Here is a 20,513-nt window from a genome sequence, read left to right as displayed (position 1 = left end):
GTATTTTCATTGTCATTGCAGTATGAACATGTTATTTATTAATGGGCACCGAAACGTGCTATGAAATAGCAGAGTTGGTGGATTTAGGCGCCAGAGTGTAGAATTCAGCACTCAACAAAACTCTGGTGTTTCAGCGATGACTTATCTGAACGCCTTTGATTGGCCATTGCATTAATAAACTCATTGGAATCGTATGTTATTGGTTGTAATGCTCACCGCTGTAAAAACAAAAAAACAAACAAAAAATATTTCGTTTTATTTGTTGGCCCTAATATGCACAGTTAATTATTCATTTATTTATCACAAGTAATCATCATTGCAAAAAATAAAAAATAAATAAAACCACTGTTATCCTTAGCAGCATTTCCTCATATCATGCAGGACTATTAGAAAGGCAAAATCAATGCAAATCAGTGGATATGTCTGCTATAATAGGATAGGTGTGTTAAGGCCAATTGGAGCTAAACTCTGCAGGGCATTGGCCCTCCAGGATCTAGTTAGGAGACCCCTGTCCTACAGAGTTGTTACTTTGCACATGCTTTTTGATCATTACAAATAATAATGTAAAATGATTTTCTTAGAATAGGAGATATGCTGTCTCTCGCATCACATACATTATCAATAGTTAAGTATGTGGTCTTGAAGAGGATCCTTTTTTTCTCTCATTTGGACTCGGTCTTGACTTGGACTCGAAACTTTTGGACTTGGACTTGACTTGGACTCGAACCTCTTTGGACTCGGTCTTGACTAGTCCTGGTCTTGGACTTGTCTTGGACTCGACAAAGCTGGACTTGACTACAGCTCTAGTTGACACGCTTATGGGGAACGCGTCCAATAGCGCTGTGCTATAGCAAGTGCAGAACGAAACTGTTCTGCAAGCCCAGCCCTGGAGCACTCTTACTGAGGGCTCCTGTAGGCATGAGCCAATAAATGAGACCCAAGCCGTTTAGGCAGAGGACTACATAACATAACCCTCTCCACTTATAACCGTGCATTCACACCGCCGCCAGCGAGAGCGTCAAAGTGGCCGGAGGTCATTCATTTTCAGTGTGTCAGAGGCGAGCTCTGGTTGGATAGTGTGGGTGTCCAGGAGAGTTGAAGTCAGGTCAACTTTATGGTAATGAGCTATGACGCATAACATAACCCTCTCCACTTATAACCGTGCATTCACACCGCCGCCAGCGAGAGCGTCAAAGTGGCCGGAGGTCATTCATTTTCAGTGTGTGTCAGAGGCGAGCTCTGGTTGGATAGTGTGGGTGTCCAGGAGAGTTGAAGTCAGGTCAACTTTATGGTAATGAGCTATGACAGCATTCAGCGGCAACCAATTGGAATGTAGAAGTCATCCGCTTGAGAGAATTCCAGAGAATGCAGTCCTGTAAACTTTGGTTCCGACCACATTAGTTCCCAAACAAAAAGAAGGAGAGGTTGATCATTGCTGTGGCAGGTTTCCCAATAATTTACGATGTGTCCCTGTTTGCGTCCAGGGACATACATTTTTTAAAAATTATGCGTGGACCAAGGTGTCTGTGAATTTGATAAGGCACGCAACACTACTTCAACATTTCCAACATTTGGAAACATGTTTGCGCTAGAACGCTTGTTTTTCAGCGGGAATGCAATTAATTTGCTCAAAACAACACAGATTTGACCAACTGCATTAAGGCTACACTTCAACCAGGACAGTCTGTAATGTAGGATGTGAACAAATTAATGTTAATATTAATTAAAGACCAAGGCTAGTAAACGTCTCCTATAAACTGCATGTTGAAATTAGACTAGCACTTAAACATCACACAAAAAGCTGCTCTGAGTGTCTAAACCAAAAGGAGGGCAGTCTTAAAGCGTCAGAGGCTGCAAGTCAGACGACTGGAGCAACTCAAAAGGAGGGACCTGTAGGGCCCTGAGGACTATTGACAAGTCCCATGTCGGCACAGTATGAGGATGACGCGGATTCAATCTCCGACCTCCCCTCAGAAACTTAACAACTGTTAAGTTGTTTCTACCGACTGATTAGCCAGCCACGAGAGAATGATTCACAGTGATGGCTGCCACATACACTTTGAGAAGGGAGAAGGGTAAGACTCATGCTCTCGCAGTAAGAGCATGCTGTCTCAGTGAGCGCAACCTCTGCGTGGGCGCTGCCCAGACAGGCGAAGCACTCACTGTGCCCATTTGCACTAGCCACACTCGCGACATGACATTTGCAACAATGTTGCAGGAAATTTACTCAGAAATTTGCTCTTAGTGCCGAATGGCCACTGGGTAAGGCTTCTGGCTTCTTCCACTGCCAGGGACTCCTTCTATGGTGGTGAGCAGCAGGCTGAGCTGAGCTTCTTCCTTCTTTGGCTTCTTGCTTGCAGAGTCAGCGAGGAGATGATCTTCGTCGTAGAAGGAGAAAAATTCTGATGAAATCGCGATCAGGGCTCGGCTCCTCCCCTTTTGGCAAGTTGAAGCGTCATTGGTTAGTGGAGCTACACTAATGTGAACAAATCAGGCTTCAGTATCAGAGTAAACAGGAGTTTCCCCCATAAGCATGTAAATGCAACGTGAGAGACCGTTCGAAAGAGAACATGGCAAAAAAGCAGTTAGGACTTCGCTTTAAGAATCATATATGCCACTTCACTGCCATAACTTTTATCGTTTTAACTGTTTCCTTTAAACAGATCAAGGGCTTCAGTCTTTTGACGTCTGCATCGTATGCTGTAGAGTGGTTATATGCTGCACTGAAAGCCCTCAGTGAACGGTCACAATTTGTGTTTTACCAATTTAATGACCGGGCACTATGAACATTAGACATGAACACTCTTAAACTAAAAACAAACTGGGCTGAAGCATTCCGCTGCTCAGCATCTAGCCATTTCCCCTTTGAGAAATTGCTGGAAACACATAAGACCTTAACAGTAATTTTAAAAATAGCTACCGTGACCATTATCTAAGCAAGTTGGTTGGTAATGTGCCTTACTAGTAACTTTTAAGTGTCACAAAATGAACAAAATAGTATTTTTTTTCTAATATTGCTCAAGCAAAAACTTACCTGAAAACCACAGATGTCACACAGATGTGAGTGAGCCACCTTCTCTCTGGTGGGTTGCTAAGAGATGAATAACTGGGCACGCGCAAACAGATAAGCGCAACATCGGCCTCCAGTAGTGAGCAGACTCAGAGCCGACGTTTGATGAGCTGGGAAAATAGAGCACTGACTGAAGATATCTGCCTATGCCTGGCCAATACTTCTTAGATGTTATAGCTAGGGAGGCTGATGTTCCGCTCTTTGGCCGACGTCTGCCAGACGTACGTGTGCTTTCCGGTATTGTACAGGTCAAGTTAATAAAATCACAAAATAAATATGCATTCAGCGGCAACCAATTGGAATGTAGAAGTCATCCGCTTGAGAGAATTCCAGAGAATGCAGTCCTGTAAACTTTGGTTCCGACCACATTAGTTCCCAAACAAAAAGAAGGAGAGGTTGATCATTGCTGTGGCAGGTTTCCCAATAATTTACGATGTGTCCCTGTTTGCGTCCAGGGACATACATTTTTTAAAAATTATGCGTGGACCAAGGTGTCTGTGAATTTGATAAGGCACGCAACACTACTTCAACATTTCCAACATTTGGAAACATGTTTGCGCTAGAACGCTTGTTTTTCAGCGGGAATGCAATTAATTTGCTCAAAACAACACAGATTTGACCAACTGCATTAAGGCTACACTTCAACCAGGACAGTCTGTAATGTAGGATGTGAACAAATTAATGTTAATATTAATTAAAGACCAAGGCTAGTAAACGTCTCCTATAAACTGCATGTTGAAATTAGACTAGCACTTAAACATCACACAAAAAGCTGCTCTGAGTGTCTAAACCAAAAGGAGGGCAGTCTTAAAGCGTCAGAGGCTGCAAGTCAGACGACTGGAGCAACTCAAAAGGAGGGACCTGTAGGGCCCTGAGGACTATTGACAAGTCCCATGTCGGCACAGTATGAGGATGACGCGGATTCAATCTCCGACCTCCCCTCAGAAACTTAACAACTGTTAAGTTGTTTCTACCGACTGATTAGCCAGCCACGAGAGAATGATTCACAGTGATGGCTGCCACATACACTTTGAGAAGGGAGAAGGGTAAGACTCATGCTCTCGCAGTAAGAGCATGCTGTCTCAGTGAGCGCAACCTCTGCGTGGGCGCTGCCCAGACAGGCGAAGCACTCACTGTGCCCATTTGCACTAGCCACACTCGCGACATGACATTTGCAACAATGTTGCAGGAAATTTACTCAGAAATTTGCTCTTAGTGCCGAATGGCCACTGGGTAAGGCTTCTGGCTTCTTCCACTGCCAGGGACTCCTTCTATGGTGGTGAGCAGCAGGCTGAGCTGAGCTTCTTCCTTCTTTGGCTTCTTGCTTGCAGAGTCAGCGAGGAGATGATCTTCGTCGTAGAAGGAGAAAAATTCTGATGAAATCGCGATCAGGGCTCGGCTCCTCCCCTTTTGGCAAGTTGAAGCGTCATTGGTTAGTGGAGCTACACTAATGTGAACAAATCAGGCTTCAGTATCAGAGTAAACAGGAGTTTCCCCCATAAGCATGTAAATGCAACGTGAGAGACCGTTCGAAAGAGAACATGGCAAAAAAGCAGTTAGGACTTCGCTTTAAGAATCATATATGCCACTTCACTGCCATAACTTTTATCGTTTTAACTGTTTCCTTTAAACAGATCAAGGGCTTCAGTCTTTTGACGTCTGCATCGTATGCTGTAGAGTGGTTATATGCTGCACTGAAAGCCCTCAGTGAACGGTCACAATTTGTGTTTTACCAATTTAATGACCGGGCACTATGAACATTAGACATGAACACTCTTAAACTAAAAACAAACTGGGCTGAAGCATTCCGCTGCTCAGCATCTAGCCATTTCCCCTTTGAGAAATTGCTGGAAACACATAAGACCTTAACAGTAATTTTAAAAATAGCTACCGTGACCATTATCTAAGCAAGTTGGTTGGTAATGTGCCTTACTAGTAACTTTTAAGTGTCACAAAATGAACAAAATAGTATTTTTTTTCTAATATTGCTCAAGCAAAAACTTACCTGAAAACCACAGATGTCACACAGATGTGAGTGAGCCACCTTCTCTCTGGTGGGTTGCTAAGAGATGAATAACTGGGCACGCGCAAACAGATAAGCGCAACATCGGCCTCCAGTAGTGAGCAGACTCAGAGCCGACGTTTGATGAGCTGGGAAAATAGAGCACTGACTGAAGATATCTGCCTATGCCTGGCCAATACTTCTTAGATGTTATAGCTAGGGAGGCTGACGTTCCGCTCTTTGGCCGACGTCTGCCAGACGTACGTGTGCTTTCCGGTATTGTACAGGTCAAGTTAATAAAATCACAAAATAAATATATTTGCATTGACAACATATATGAGAATACACTACTGGTCAGTAAGATTTTTTCTGAAATTAAAAATTATTTGTAATAAAATTGGTACTTTCATTTAATAAGCCTGCATTAAATTGATCAAAAGTAACAGTAAAGACATTTATAATTTCACAAAAGATTTATATTTCAAATAAATGCTATAAAAATGTATCACATTTTGAACAAAAAATATTAAGCAGCACAATTGTTTTCAACTCTGATAATAGACTGCACGGAACATCAGATAACATCTGCCTGTGGTGTTTTGTGTCCTGTTTCTTCTTTTTTTCTAAATCCAATTTTGTCTTTATTGTGGTTTATGGCTGATTTTAGACAGGGCAACTTTTCAGGCGCCATTGCCCAGCAACAGGCAGGAAATGGATCGCAGGTTGAGACATACAATTATTTTGGATGTCAAATTTTGCTCCCCATCTCCCACTGCTGGCCATTTAATAATATAATGAATGATCATAAAATAATAAATCATATAATATATATATTAATATTATAATAAATTGATTAATATAATATAATAAATTGATTATAATATATATATATATATATTAATATAATACATTGATAATAAAATGAAATATTATTAATATTATAATATAATCAGCATATTAGAATGATTTCTGAATGATCATGTGACACTGAAGACTGGAGTAATTATGCTGATTTGCCATCACAGAAATAAATTGCATTTTAAAATATATTCAAATAGAAAACTGTTATTTTAATTGTAATAATATTTAACAATATTACTGTTTTACAGCATTTTTGATCAAATAAAAGCACACTTAATGAGAGACTATATATGAATTTCTTTCTGAGCTGTATATATTCAAATAGAAAACTGTTATTTTAATTGTAATAATATTTAACAATATTACTGTTTTACAGCATTTTTGATCAATGCAACGTGAGAGACCGTTCGAAAGAGAACATGGCAAAAAAGCAGTTAGGACTTCGCTTTAAGAATCATATATGCCACTTCACTGCCATAACTTTTATCGTTTTAACTGTTTCCTTTAAACAGATCAAGGGCTTCAGTCTTTTGACGTCTGCATCATATGCTGTAGAGTGGTTATATGCTGCACTGAAAGCCCTCAGTGAACGGTCACAATTTGTGTTTTACCAATTTAATGACCGGTGTTTTACCAATTTAATGACCGGGCACTATGAACATTAGACATGAACAGTAATTTAAAACTAATTTTAACTTTCAAGCCAGGCTGTCGAGGCAACATAAAAGTTCATCTTAACAAACTTTACTTTTCTAGTTTAATATAAGAGTATGTAGGCAGTAGGTCTATGCAAAGGTGTACAAAAACCCTGGGGAATCTGTTAGTCTTAATGCGGTCCTGCACAAACTCACACACTCTTCCTGCAGGAGAAACTAAACCCATTCAAAGAAACAACGCAGGGCATTCTACTGTGAAGGGTCCCCATGGATGGACACACACACACACATACAGGCTATGCGCTGCGGCACACACATATCTCTTGAGTACAGTGAAAAGAAGAAGATTGAAGTGGTGAGAGAAATTATATTATTATATTATTGAATATGAGATTTCAGGTACAAAAAAATAATGAAGCATCAATAGAATAGTGCTAGATATAGTTTGTTTATTAGTTATAAGTAACTGAAATCACAATGGCAAGTGGCATTAAGGAAGCAGTATGAATAATTGCTAAATTAAAAGGGCTTTTTAAAATATTTAAAGAATTAGCATTTATTTTTATATTTTCAGTTTTCAGTTTTCAGAATTTTTTTTTGTTATGTGCTTTTGTCATATTTGTTTGTTTGTAAATATTACTTTATGTTGCATTTATATATATTTCAGTTAGAGTTTTTTATTTATTTCCAGTTAGTAACTTTAGTGTTTTAGCTTATTTCAGTTAGTTGCCAAAGAAACATTCCTATTCTCCATTTAATGTTTTTCATTCAATATTTCTATTTCATTTTATTTCTGCTTTATTTCACATAATATAAATGTTTTAAAAAGTTATCGTTTTAGGTAATAGTAATAACTGAGTCCTGATCCCAAACTCATGCCATTAGTTGAGCCAGTGTTGCCTTGTCAAGGTTTGACTGGTTATCGTTAAAGGATTAGTTCACTTCCAGAATAAAAATTTCTGGATAATTTCCTCACCCCCATGTCATCCAAGATGTTCATGTCTTTCTTTCTTCAGTCGAAAAGAAACTAGGGTTTTTGAGGAAAACATTCCAGGATTTTTCTCCATATAGTGGACTTCAATGGGGATCAAGGGGTTGAAGGTCCAAATTGCAGTTTCACTGCAGCTTCAACGGGCTCTACAACGATCCCAATCGAGGAATAAGGGTGAGTAAATTATCAGGAAATTTGTATTCTGGAAGTGAACTAATCCTTTAACTCTGTTAGCTCCTGCTGGTAGATATCATAACTAGACTATCTGGCTGCAAAATGCATCTTTCTCCAATGATGGCCGTTCAAAAACATTCTGTCTGAATAAACTTTTTGTTTTTTTCTGACAGATTTTTTTTTTTAATCAACATTTACAAATTACATTTATTTTATTAGAGTAGCATCCACCTTTTTCGGTAGGGCTCTTAAAAGTGTGAAATGGACATATATTTGTATATATTTGTCCCCGTCTTGCTCAGGATATTCAATACTGAATTATTTGAGATCTTGGAATTTTACCTATCAAACAAGCACCACATGTTTCACTGATTTATTGAAAGTTAATGTCACATTATGAGAAGATTTAAATATGCTCAAATAGGGTTTGCTTACTTACTACAAATGTTTTTTCTTATATTGATACACTTATATCTGCTATTCAAGCTCCAACCAAAGAGTTTATTTGTCATTATGATGGAAGAGTAAATTGTCCACGCACAAGTATGAGTACCTCACTGTAACCTCTAGCAGACCTCTAGATGATGCTGTGACTGCATGCAGACAATGAACAATAAAAAGAGATGCACAGACAGAAATCATGAGAATAACACAAGTGAAATCAGTGAAATCATAAAACAGCCCAGGCATAATATGAAATCATGATAGTGACAAACATAAAGGCAAGTAACTAAAATACTATATAAATGCTAAAATATTCAAATGATATTTGTTTTGTGAGTGATGTATGTGTATGGTACCTGAAGCATGGCAGAGAGATCACAGTCTCATAGAATCTCCATGTGGCGATGAGATCATCTCTGACGGGGTTGGTGGAGTAGTATCTCCATGCAGCCTGAAATCAATATTCAGTATTGAACATTAAGCAAATGTGCTGTTGTGAAATGAGCTTAAAGGGGTGGATTTACTGCTGATTTAAGTTTATGATGTTTCTGGTTACCTGTATTAATGAAGCTGCAGGATTTCTGCGTTTCTCAAAGTGTTTCTGCCTGTGCTGTTCCTGAACCTTCAGGGCCAACCCAGACCCAAGAATACCCTACAAACATAACCAGACTTTAGCATAAACTGGTAGGCTATTTTAAAAATAGCATACTATCATACCATTTCCATTTGTAAATTTCCCAAACTGAATGATGTTCCGCTCCTACAGCCCAAACAAAAATCTCTCTTAAGAGTCAGTTCATGTAAGTGAATCAACCACAGACAGCTTACAACTTGTGATTCTTTTGTGTTGCACTTTGTCTTGTAAGACTGATATCAGTTACTGATTGCTCGCTTGTTCATATGACAATGTGTAGTTAAATATACATTCAATGACTTTTGTCAGTAATATTTGATATAAAATGAATGAATAAATGTAACCACGTGATTTTGTTTAGTATTGTTGTTTAATATATAGTCATGAGCCAATTTATATATTATATTTATGCTGCCTCTAAAATAAAAGTTATTAAAAAGTCTGTGTAAACACACCTTTTCCAAAATAGTTTTACGCTGAGTTACTCTCAAAATCATTGGAATTGTAAAGGAACTGAAATCATTAAAGGGATAGTTCACCCAAAAATGAAAATTACCTCATGAAAATTACCACCCTCAAGCCATCCTAGGGGTATATGACTACAGTCAGATTTCTATTAAAAAATGTCCTGACTCTTCCATGCTTTATACTGGCAGTGAATGGTGGTCAAGATTTTGAAGCCCAAAAAGTGCGTGCATACATCATAAAAGTACTCCACACGGCTCCAGGGGGTTAATAAATGCCTTCTGAAGTGAATCGATGCGTTTGTGTAAGAGAAATATCCATATTTAAAACTTCCTATACCATAATCTCTAGCTTTCGGTAAATGTCGTAAGGACATTTTTGAATATAACTCTGATTGTATTCGTTTAAAAGAAGAAAGTCGTATACCCCTAGGATGGCTAAAAAAGTGAGGAGTGAGCATGTTTTTTTTTTTACTAAATTTATCTTAATTATAATTGTAGGGCTGATTTTTTTTTCCAATCAAATCAATCATCATATATTCGCTTAAAAAAAAGGGGATAATAATGAACAAGTAATAATGTCGGCTTGGAACAAACTTTAAAGTAGCCATTAAAGCCTTGGCACTGTATGAATTTAAAAGATGAGCATCTCAAAAAGGGAGCTAAAATGAAACTAAAAACAGGTGCATTAAAAGAAGTGAGCTTTTGTTTTTGCTTTTTTATTTGTTTGTTTGTTTTTACTATATACTGTATGTACAAATATATATTGTACTAAATATATACACATATGTTTACATACATTCACTCTTAAAAAAAAGATTTTAAAAAATCCCATGCATAACCCAGAAGTAATGCAGGTTTGATACTAATTCACAATTCAATTTAAAAAAAGTTCTGAATACATGTGATAGCCGTGCGTCGTTCTCACCAGTCCCCACCAGAGGGCGTCTGCATAGGTATCAAAGTCCTGCGGGGCTGGTGTTGGGGAGGAGCCCTCCATATCTGTTAGCTCCATGGTAACTTCATCCTTCTCAACCAGGTACACTAGGAAGGAAGCCAGGATCAATGACAGGAAGCCGATGTACCACGCTGTGATCAGCTCCTGACCGCACACACCAGCCGGGAAACACACACACACAGCAGTACTGAGATCAAACTTCACCAGACACTGATATCTGATTGTTTGTGCTTGCGTATGTACTTTGCATGTCTGTGTATCGCAGACCATAGCATATTTGAGGGATGAGTGTGTGTGTGTGTGTACACTGGATTGTGTGCATACTGCCGACCCCATAGGTTTATTTGAGCATGCTTGACATGATTTAAACAAGCAAGATATGCTCTTAGATGTTGATCAAGAGGGAATGGCCTGTTGGCGTACATCACATCATGTGTGTGGATACCTTGCTGTGTGTGTATATTGCAGATCCCAGCAGTTTCCAGGTGCCTCCGCGGCGGTCCATTCGTAGCATTCGAAGGATCTGCAGGAAGCGCAGACTGCGCAGCGACGTGGCCAACACATTTCCCTGGTTTCGTACGGCAACCACCGGCACCGAAGCAATCAGTACAAAGATATCTGGCAACATAGAGAGTACCCATAGTGCACAGGGGGGATATATAAGTCTCTTCTGCTCACCAAGTCTGCATTTATTTGATTAAAAATTTAGTAAAACACATTTATTGTGATATTATTACAATTTAAAATAACTATTTTCTATTTGAATATATTTAAAAATGTAATTTATTCCTGTGATGACAAAGCTGAATTTTCAGCAGCCATTACTTCAGTCTTCGGTGTCACAAGATCCTTCAGAAATCATTCTAATATGCTGATTTGGTGCTCAGAAATGTTTTATTACTATCAATGTTGAAAACAGCTGTTTAATATTTTTGTGGAAGCTATAATACACTTTTTTTCAGGATTCTTTGATGAATGGAAAGTATAAAAGAACAGCTTATTTTTAAAATAGAAATCTTTTGTAACATTATAAATGTCATTTTTGATCAATTTAGTGTGTCCTTGCTGAATGAAATTATTTTCTTTCAAAAAACTCAGTGTGTGCATACTATATGTGCATGTTTCAATGTGACAGTGTGTTCGTTTGGGTCAGTGTGTTCAACTCACCCAGGACACACAGCGGTTTGCGGGCAAATTTGAGCCGTCCTCTCCAGCCCTTATATCGACAGCAGCAGCCGGCGGCCCATATCCTCAATGCAAACTCGCCTCCAAAAATAAAGATGGTAAATGTCTCCTACAGGTGAGAGAAACATCCAGTCATTTTCCTCTCAACCATTCAATCTCACACACAAGCATTGAATTGGCTGTGAACAGAAGAAACAAACTCACCAGAATCACCAGCCAGTGAGCCGAATCTTCCTCGTGCTCTTTGAACGTTGTTAAAATTGACAGAATCAGACATCCCAAAACAATCAGAAACCTAGAGATTCAGAAACATACAGTGAGCGGGACCTTTAACCGGGGTTACTGTTGTTAACTAAAATTAAAACCATAAAAAAAAAAATGTAATTAAAAAGAACTTAAATAAAATATAAAAAGGTAAACGTATTTTATTTCAAATGTTTCCAAGGAAATATTTCTCATTTTTGTTTAGTTTAGGTTGAAGTACTAAAATAATTTAAACTAAATAAACTAAAACTAATAAATAAAAAATCAACTATATAGACATATTAAAAATGAACACGCAACAAATCAAAACTAAAACTTTAAATAAATTAAAGCGAAAACAGAAAATATGAAAATCTAATTCAAAATATAAACAAAAATATAACAGTATATAATTGATACTAAAATAACACTCACTGCCTTTGACCAGACTGGAAATTTTCATTTTATATATAAACATATCAGTTGGAAAAAACTGGGATGAAGATCTTTTTTAGTTGCTATGGATACCTCAGCTGAGTCATGATAAATATATATATATATATATATATATATATATATATATTTTTTTTTTTTTTTTCAGAAAGACCTGCTACCTTTAGATATAAACGATCATGTTATCATTTTACCAGCAGAGGAGGCTGCTGAATACACTGGACTGTATTGGGAGAGGGAGAGAGAGAGAGAGAGAGAAGGAGGGAGAGAGAGGGATGTATTAACATCCTCCCTTCTCACACACTTGCACAACAATCCCATTATAAGCTTAAGTTTTTACTACAGGTAATCAGAAACCCGGTGCTACTGTATACTGTATAGGATGATCATTAAATTTCCTTCCTGAATTTCAAGCCAAATAATGACACATGACACATGCTGTGCTTGCTTATCTGGGTAGTTAATTATGAGTACGGAAAATAAACTTTCAATTCTGTCTTCATTTACTCGTCCCCATGTCTTCAGAAAACCGTAATATGATTTTTATGCTCCACAAAGGATAAAAAAGACACACCTTAAAGGTAGCATAATAGAGTTAGAGTGAAGGAGACCATATTCAGCAAATAACAAGTCGGCATAAAATAAAATTTCAACCTATCTATTTAATAAATTATTGTTATAGATCTTATCTTATTATTCATCCATGCATGTCTCATTTTTCAAAAACGATTTTTGACATCGTAATTTTTAACTTCCAGTGAAATGATACACTTCTCTCTGGTGACATACACAGGACTGCTCAAATTGTTTAGTCCACCCCTTTCTTACAGTCCAAGCTCACTCCAACCAATCAACAACCGGTGGATTGAACCAAGTCCCACCCTACATTCTTTTATTTTTCAATAATCTGTTTCACTCAGATGTATGTCACAATCCGAAAGAAAAGATCTGTCGCAAACCAGGGTTATTATAGTTAACTAAAGCTAAAACCATAAAAAATTGTTGGGTTTTTTTTGTTAACATTTCAAGTAACATTTTTGTTACTTGAAATAAAATAAAGATTAACCGAAATAAAGCTAAATATATATTTTTCATTTTTATTTAGCTTAACTTGATGTACTAAAATAACTAAAACTGAAATAGAAATAATAAAAAACTATATTTACATTTTTTATATATAAAAATGGCAAAAACACGCAACCAAATTACTAAAACTATAACTAAAATGAAAATGTAAAATACAGAAAAATTTAAAATATTTTTAGTACCTTTAATGATACTAAAATAATACTGGTCGCTACTTCCAAAACAACGCAATTTTAAAGCTTTAAAAATACTGGAATATAGTATAGTGCACATAGAGTTATGTGAGCCATTAAATGTTTATAATGCACCATGTTCATTTTTGGGGGGTGAAACACAGAAACACAACCATTGTGTTTATTTAGTATAAATGTGTGCAATGATTTGAGTATGCAAGTGACTGAGCGAATGCGTGCGTGATTAAGCCGCTGTCCTCCGATGCTGTTTTCTGCAGTGTTGTTCTGTTTCGTCTGGGAATCTAGCTGTACTGTGTGGAATCCAGCAGAGCACACATGCAGACTCACGTAATTCCCTTATCATCCTCACTCTATTTGTCAGTTGACCTGTTGGCAGTTACTATGGTTTCGCATTTGTAGGTTATATCTGTGCTGTTTCCATGGTTACACATATTCATCACACACACATACACTCTGCTACATGCTCAGCATCTAGTCTCCAGTGAAAGCTTTTAGCATCAGCACACTAATAACCTGTAATGGTCATACCTCTCTCTCTTTTACTGTGTGTCGGTTAAAGTGTTGCAGTATTCTCTTGATGATCGATGCTTCCCTCAACACAGAACGATGGAATGCCATGACCCTCAGCGTGCTCATTCTCAACTATTGCTCTTAAAATATGATTATGTTAATAATGAAAAGGGCTATTAAGAGAGAAAACTGCTCTACAACCCAGAATGTAGAGCTGATTATGAAAAACTATGATTATGAATATATATATATATAACCAATCTAGGCCACAAATTGACCAAACAAATGTGTTTGATAACACTGCACATACACAGTGTTTACATTAACTGTCCAGTTATCCACACAATTAAAAATGTTAATTATTTTGTATTAATTGTTATTCAAAAAAATGTATTTAATCTAATATGTGTGTGTGTTTTAGCATATTGTTAAACATTTTAGCATCCCTTTTCAACTCTCTGTGACTATTACAATTTCACAGGGGTTTTTTGGTGTTGTAACAGTGAACAAGACAACGGAGTAGAGATCCAAATGTAGCTTTAATGATAAGAGCGTAGTCAAAAACAGGCAGGGGCAAATAGAGATGGCTGACACGAAACTGACGTTTCAACACGTGTCGAGATCCCGAAGCGCGGATGTTTCGAAACACTGCTCCGAAGTGTGATTCGAAACACCCATTTCACATGACTACGTTTTACAAGTGTTTCGAGACGGGCATACCTGCCGAATCTGCATTTGATTGACAGGGTCGGGAACAAACCACACAATCGCACATCTGTCTCAACCTAACTCTCACAAAGTATAAAAGTGGAGTTAACGCAGCAGAACAATTAATATTTTTAAATAAAAATCTTTATGTAAAAAATGTCAGACGTTGTGGCTTGATGTCTTTTATTAATGTTACTTTTTCATGACCAAAATAACATATTTATTCACAAAGAGTTCATTCAGTTGTCAGAGAGACGTTACAACAGAACAATAAAAACACGACTTTTAAATGTTTATTATAATTATATTCATGGTTTACCCAGGATTCGAACTTAAGGTGACAGGCTCTGACGACATGCCAGTTGACCACACTAACCACTCCCCCAACACACTGTTTCAGAGCAATAATTGAAAATGACCACTTGGGTGTCACCGTAGATACGGGTTTTGAATTGTTTCGAAGCCTCTGCACATTTGCTTCGACTGTTTCAGTGTTTCACAAAGCCTTGGGCAGACCACCACTAGGGTCAAACACCAGCAAAACAACAATAGCAGAGGCAAGGCAAAAGAGTAAACCACATAACAGGCGACAGTCAGGGCAGGCAGCAAACAATCATAAACCAGGGAAACAGTCCAGATTAAAACCACAAGGGTAAACATTGAAATGGAGTCCGGGAGGAAAAAGTGATGGAGCCCTCTGATAGCAAGTGGGAGGAACAACAGGGATCGGATTCATGACAGGTGTGAGGTGAGCAACACATCTAATATTACATAATCAAATCTTTGTGAAGTCTATAATATCAAAGCCAGAAAAAATTATGGTGGTGTCTTATTTAATCAAATCAGATGACTGATTGATTTTTCCGTTCTGCTGGTTCGTCTGGTCAGAGGAGAACTGGCCCCCCGCCTGAGCCTGGTTTCTCCCAAGGTTTTTTCTCCATTCTGTCACTGATGGAGTTTTGGTTCCTTGCCGCTGTTGCCTCTGGCTTGCTTAGTTGGGGACACTTCATTTCCAGCGATATCGTTGACTTGATTGCAAAGATATTATTTAAACTGAACTGAGCTGGATGTTGACATCACTGAATTCAATGATGAACTGTCTTTAACTGAAAAATGAGTGTTTACTATTGTCATTTTGCATTATTGACACTATTTTCCTAATTAATGCTGTTCAGTTGCTTTGTCACAATCTGTATTGTTAAAAGCGCTATATAAATAAAGGTGACTTGACTTGACTTGACTGCATTCCAGCGACAAGATAAATGTGTGTGATCACCTAACAGGCATCACTAATGTGAAACTGTTGATCGTCATGTGTTGATGTATTCATTTGTCTGAAGTTACAAATTTGTGGACATTCATATGTTGCAGCTTAGTTTTAATTAAAGAATTCCCCAAAATAAAATAAAATGATGCATAATTGATGGTGGTGTCTTATTTCAAAATAAAAATCAGACTGTTTTCCAGCAACAACAAGTGTCTGATCAGTCAATAGGTGTTGTTTATGTATAACCATTGACAGTCACGTGTTGATGCGTTCATTTGTCTAACATCAGAAAGTTGTGGACATTTATAACGAGCCGTTTGTGCAGCTTAGTTTTAATAAAAGCTCTTTTTGGATTGGCGAGGAAGTTAAAAAATGTCCTGTATGTTTTCACAGTATATCAGACTCTTTTATCCAACAGTATCAAGGAAAATTAGATTGTTCGTAAAATGACCCCTTCAGTGCTGTTTACAAAGAACAACAGAATGTTAGAGATGTTTGTTGAATATAGAGGTTGGTGAGAGCAATCCACACCAATCAATAGTGATTCAGTTGGTAAATGGACACAGTAAAATCTGGCATCATTTTATAGTCCATTGAATGGAGCCAACTATGCAGTGTGCAGTTTTTAACCGCCAAATAAGACCATCGACATGGGGTAAACATGATCAGTGTATCATTATGAAAACATTATTTCTGAATTTTATCTGTATAATGTATAATCTGTATAAATAATTTAACGCAAAATTACTGAAGCACAATTTCTATTCTAACCCTTAACGCAATTTTGCTTCTCTGCTTGCGATTAGAAGGAAAAGTTTTCGGTCCAATGATCCAATAAGCAAATGCATTCAAACAATCCATCCAAAACAGCGCTAATATAAAGGAAACCAGGCTGATTACATCAGAGATTGCAGAGAGAACAGAGACTCGCATTGCGTTTTCAGTTAACTATTCATTCCATTGTATTTCGCTAATAAAGTTTTGATGGATGAAGACTGCAATCGAGGTAAAGACGAGACGATTGCGGTGGCGTACAGGAGTCGTACAGAACAGTAAGCACGCGTGAGTCCGTTATAATAATGTGTGTATGAGTGCTCTTGATGCACTGATCGCACATTGTATTCATGCACAAGCACAGACATTTCCGTACATTCACGTTGTTTCCACACACATTCACGATAATGTTTTGATTTGTCATGTTTATGTTGCTGCGTTTAGTTATACGGAATGGATCCATGTACTGTAGTAGATATATGCAGTCAGCAGGTGGTTGTTTTAGTTTTTTTGGCATCTCCATGTGGTCTTGTTCGGTATGGCAACTTGGCTTCTCTAAAATGTAAAAAAGCTATTTGGTGTTGCACTGTACACATACTATAAAATTCAGATTTTTTTTCTTTCATATGTGCTTATATGGGCTCCTTAAATCATTTGGTTCTTTGGTGTCCTTTTGGAGTTTCTAAGTGTACTTTTTTGGAAAGTCATCTAAATTTATCTTGATAAAACCTTGCAGAAAATATAGATTTTGAGAATCACCCTTCAATCTTTTGGTTTACTTTGCTGGATAAATAAACATTTGAAACAAGATAAATGGTCTATGCTTAATCTCATTAAGTGTGCGATTAATCACGATTAATCACAGAAAAAGGATGTGATTAATCATTTTGTAAACATTATGGGAATGTTACGTGAATGTTCTCTGAACATTCTGAAACAAGTAGTAATATTTAAAAAATGTTAGATGAATGTCCAACTAAAATGTTTCAGAAAAACATTACATGAAAGATGTAAAATTAATGGTTTTGTGCTTGTAAAACTCTATTAACATTACTGAAAGAATGTTTGTTCATAACTTTCCAGAACATTGGCCAAAGTTATGAAGATGTTCTCTGTTAGCAGGGGATATAAACTATTCTAACTATTCTATAGTAATTCTCATTTCAATTTCTTTTTGGGCCTAAAACATAAAGTTCAAGAGAACAGAAGAAGTGAAGGAAATATAAATTGTAAGTAACTGGTATCTCCATGTCTTCAAACGAGAGAGTCTGTCAAGGCTCCCTATGCCTGTGTTCTCTCTTGGTGATGCTGTGAGACTAATGTGTGTGTGTGTATACGTGCATCTGTGAGAGTGTGTGTGTGTAACTTGGCTGTTTGTCTGATCGATGTTGAGGACATATTGGCTGTAATGGGAGCATCAATATATGAGGTGAGTCATAACAGGACACATCAACCTTTATAATAAACACACACACACACAGATTTGTGGTTCTGCCCCAGAGCATGCTGGATACTAGAGTGAATTATTCTGTAATACTTGTGAGGAACACAGAAGGAGCCAGAGAGAGAGAGAGACATGTAGCCCCCATTAGAGGTTATTAGTGAGGTGGATGTTAAAAGCACAGTATTTCTCCGCTGATTTCAGGGAACAGCAGATTACAGCTCTCACTGGAGACCAGAGCAGAAGGAAGCAAGTATGTGCATGGAGGTGCACATGCAGAGGAGTGGTTCAAACCCAAAAATGGGTTGCAGGGCTGTTCCGTGAAAAGCAGGGGAAACGCTAAAAATAATACTATGAAATAAAATAGCAAAAACACCACCAAAACACAGTTTTAAAACAAATCAATAAATATGACCCCTTTAAAAAAACAAAAGAAGTCTATGCTAAGTCCTTACACGTATAAGTGCCTTATTTTAAAATGCTTATGCTGTAGGGTTGTTAATGATATTTAGACAAACTGAAATGAAAATGTGTCTTATGATTAATCAAAAACATTAACATTAAGCGCTGTGAGGTGTGTTCCCCCTTTGTGATTTTTTAGAGTTCTAAATGGATGTGGTTTTTCAAAACAAATTCAATTTACTGTTGCACAAAAAGAACTTTAATAAAAACGATAATGCATTTTAATGATTATTATGTTCTTTGAAAAGGAAAAATAGTTAACATATACTCATATCACCACTGTAAAAGTAAATGGCCTAATATTAAACCTAAAATCTGCTTGGTCAACAATAACTGCAACTAAACACCAGCACCAGTTTGATCAGAGCTTTGCTTGTCTCTGTTGAGGAACTCATTCTTCTTTGGAAAACTCCATGACAAACTAGGTCTTTGAGCATGAACTGTTTTTTTTAAGTCCCCCTTTTTCTCTATCGGATTCAACTCTGAACGTTAACTAGGCCACTCTAAAACTTTACTTTCATGTCTTTTCAGCCATTGAAATGATGATTTGAGTCCTGAATACCAACCTAAGCTAATGCTTGAAATGCCGGCAGTTGTTCTGGGATCTTTTGGGACTTCCCGGAAGAGGAGCTGCTGTGTTCTTGGAGAAATTTTGTCTGGTCAATCACTTCTGGGAATTCTCTATTCAAAGATAATGGCTTGCATTGTGGTTCAACAGAGGCCAAGAAATGGACTTTGTAACCCTTTCCAAAGTAATGTAGCTCAACTTTTCTTCAGTTGTTTCTTTAACTACACTCTTAAAAATAAAGGTGCTTCAAAAGGTTCTTCAAGCAATGCCATAGAAGAACCATTTTTGGTTCCATGAAGAACCATTCAGTCAAAGGTTCTTTAAAGAACCATCTCTTTCTTACCTTTTTATAATCTGAAGAACCTTCTTTCGCCACAAACAACCTTTTGTGAAACAGAAAGGTTCTTCAGATGTTAAAGGTTCTTTCTGGAACCATTTAGACAAAAAGGTTCTTCTATGGCATCGTGAAGCACCTTTATTTTTAAGAGTGTAGGGTATTGTAAACATGTAAAAGCTTTGTAGTATATGTCCATTTAAATTGAACAGGACCGGTTGCAGTACAGACTGCCTGTAATGGTCTCCTAAATCTAACTGTCAAACAAGATTTTTTTTTCCCTTTCTTGATTTCAAGACCAATTCAGTTACTTTTTCTCAGGGACAGTTACGGGTATTCTGTGATTTTTTTCTAGTAAATAAATGAAATGATGTAAAACGGTCAGAAATTTAATGTGATAATACAAAAACATCCACTGAAACAGCATTCAGGCAGTTTTGATTAAAGATTAAATTTTGATTTTTAATTAAATTATTTGATTACATACATACAGGTGCATCTCAATAAATTAGAATGTCGTAGAAAAGTTAATTTATTTCAGTAATTCAACTCAAATTGTGAAACTCGTGTATTAAATAAATTCAATGCACACAGACTGAAGTAGTTTAACTCTTTGGTTCTTTTAATTGTGATGATTTTGGCTCACATTTAACAAAAACCCACCAATTCACTATCTCAACAAATTAGAATATGGTGACATGCCAATCAGCTAATCAACTCAAAACACCTGCATAGGTTTCCTGAGCCTTCAAAATGGTCTCTCAGTTTAGTTCACTAGGTCAGTGTTTCCCAACCGGGGTGTTCAAAAAAGCATCTATTATATAATATTCATTTCTGATGTCGCCAATAATTAGAGATCTGCCAAAAATTAGTTCACCGCTCAGGTTTCACTTTCACGTGGTGTTACGCTCTGCGTGTTATCCCGCTCTATGCGTGTGTGTGCTCCGCTCACTCGTATACCGTTCATGCGAATCAGAACAGCAAAGTCCACTCAAAAACTGAGCCGACAGGAAACATCGATGTAGTACAGTATT

The 20,513-nt window shown here is 37.2% G+C and overlaps 1 protein-coding gene across 1 annotated transcript in view; it reads right to left on the bottom strand.

Moving 5' to 3' along the window:
* Nucleotides 1-9,946: 9,946 nt before the first annotated feature.
* Nucleotides 9,947-20,513, bottom strand: part of LOC107557793 (potassium voltage-gated channel subfamily KQT member 3-like) — a 24,856-nt gene continuing 14,289 nt past the window's right edge. The window contains exons 3-7 of the mRNA XM_016241331.1: nucleotides 11,644-11,734; nucleotides 11,422-11,548; nucleotides 10,700-10,872; nucleotides 10,225-10,398; nucleotides 9,947-9,958 (exon numbers count right to left, since the gene is read on the bottom strand). Coding sequence (XP_016096817.1) covers nucleotides 9,947-9,958; nucleotides 10,225-10,398; nucleotides 10,700-10,872; nucleotides 11,422-11,548; nucleotides 11,644-11,734 — 577 coding nt within the window. The remainder of the gene's footprint in view (nucleotides 9,959-10,224; nucleotides 10,399-10,699; nucleotides 10,873-11,421; nucleotides 11,549-11,643; nucleotides 11,735-20,513) is intronic.

The sequence above is a fragment of the Sinocyclocheilus grahami genome, unplaced genomic scaffold (genome assembly GCF_001515645.1).
Source record: "Sinocyclocheilus grahami isolate Dianchi unplaced genomic scaffold, SAMN03320097.WGS_v1.1 scaffold620.1, whole genome shotgun sequence".
Lineage (NCBI taxonomy): Eukaryota > Metazoa > Chordata > Actinopteri > Cypriniformes > Cyprinidae > Sinocyclocheilus > Sinocyclocheilus grahami.
This window is presented reverse-complemented; position numbering and strand designations above follow the sequence as displayed.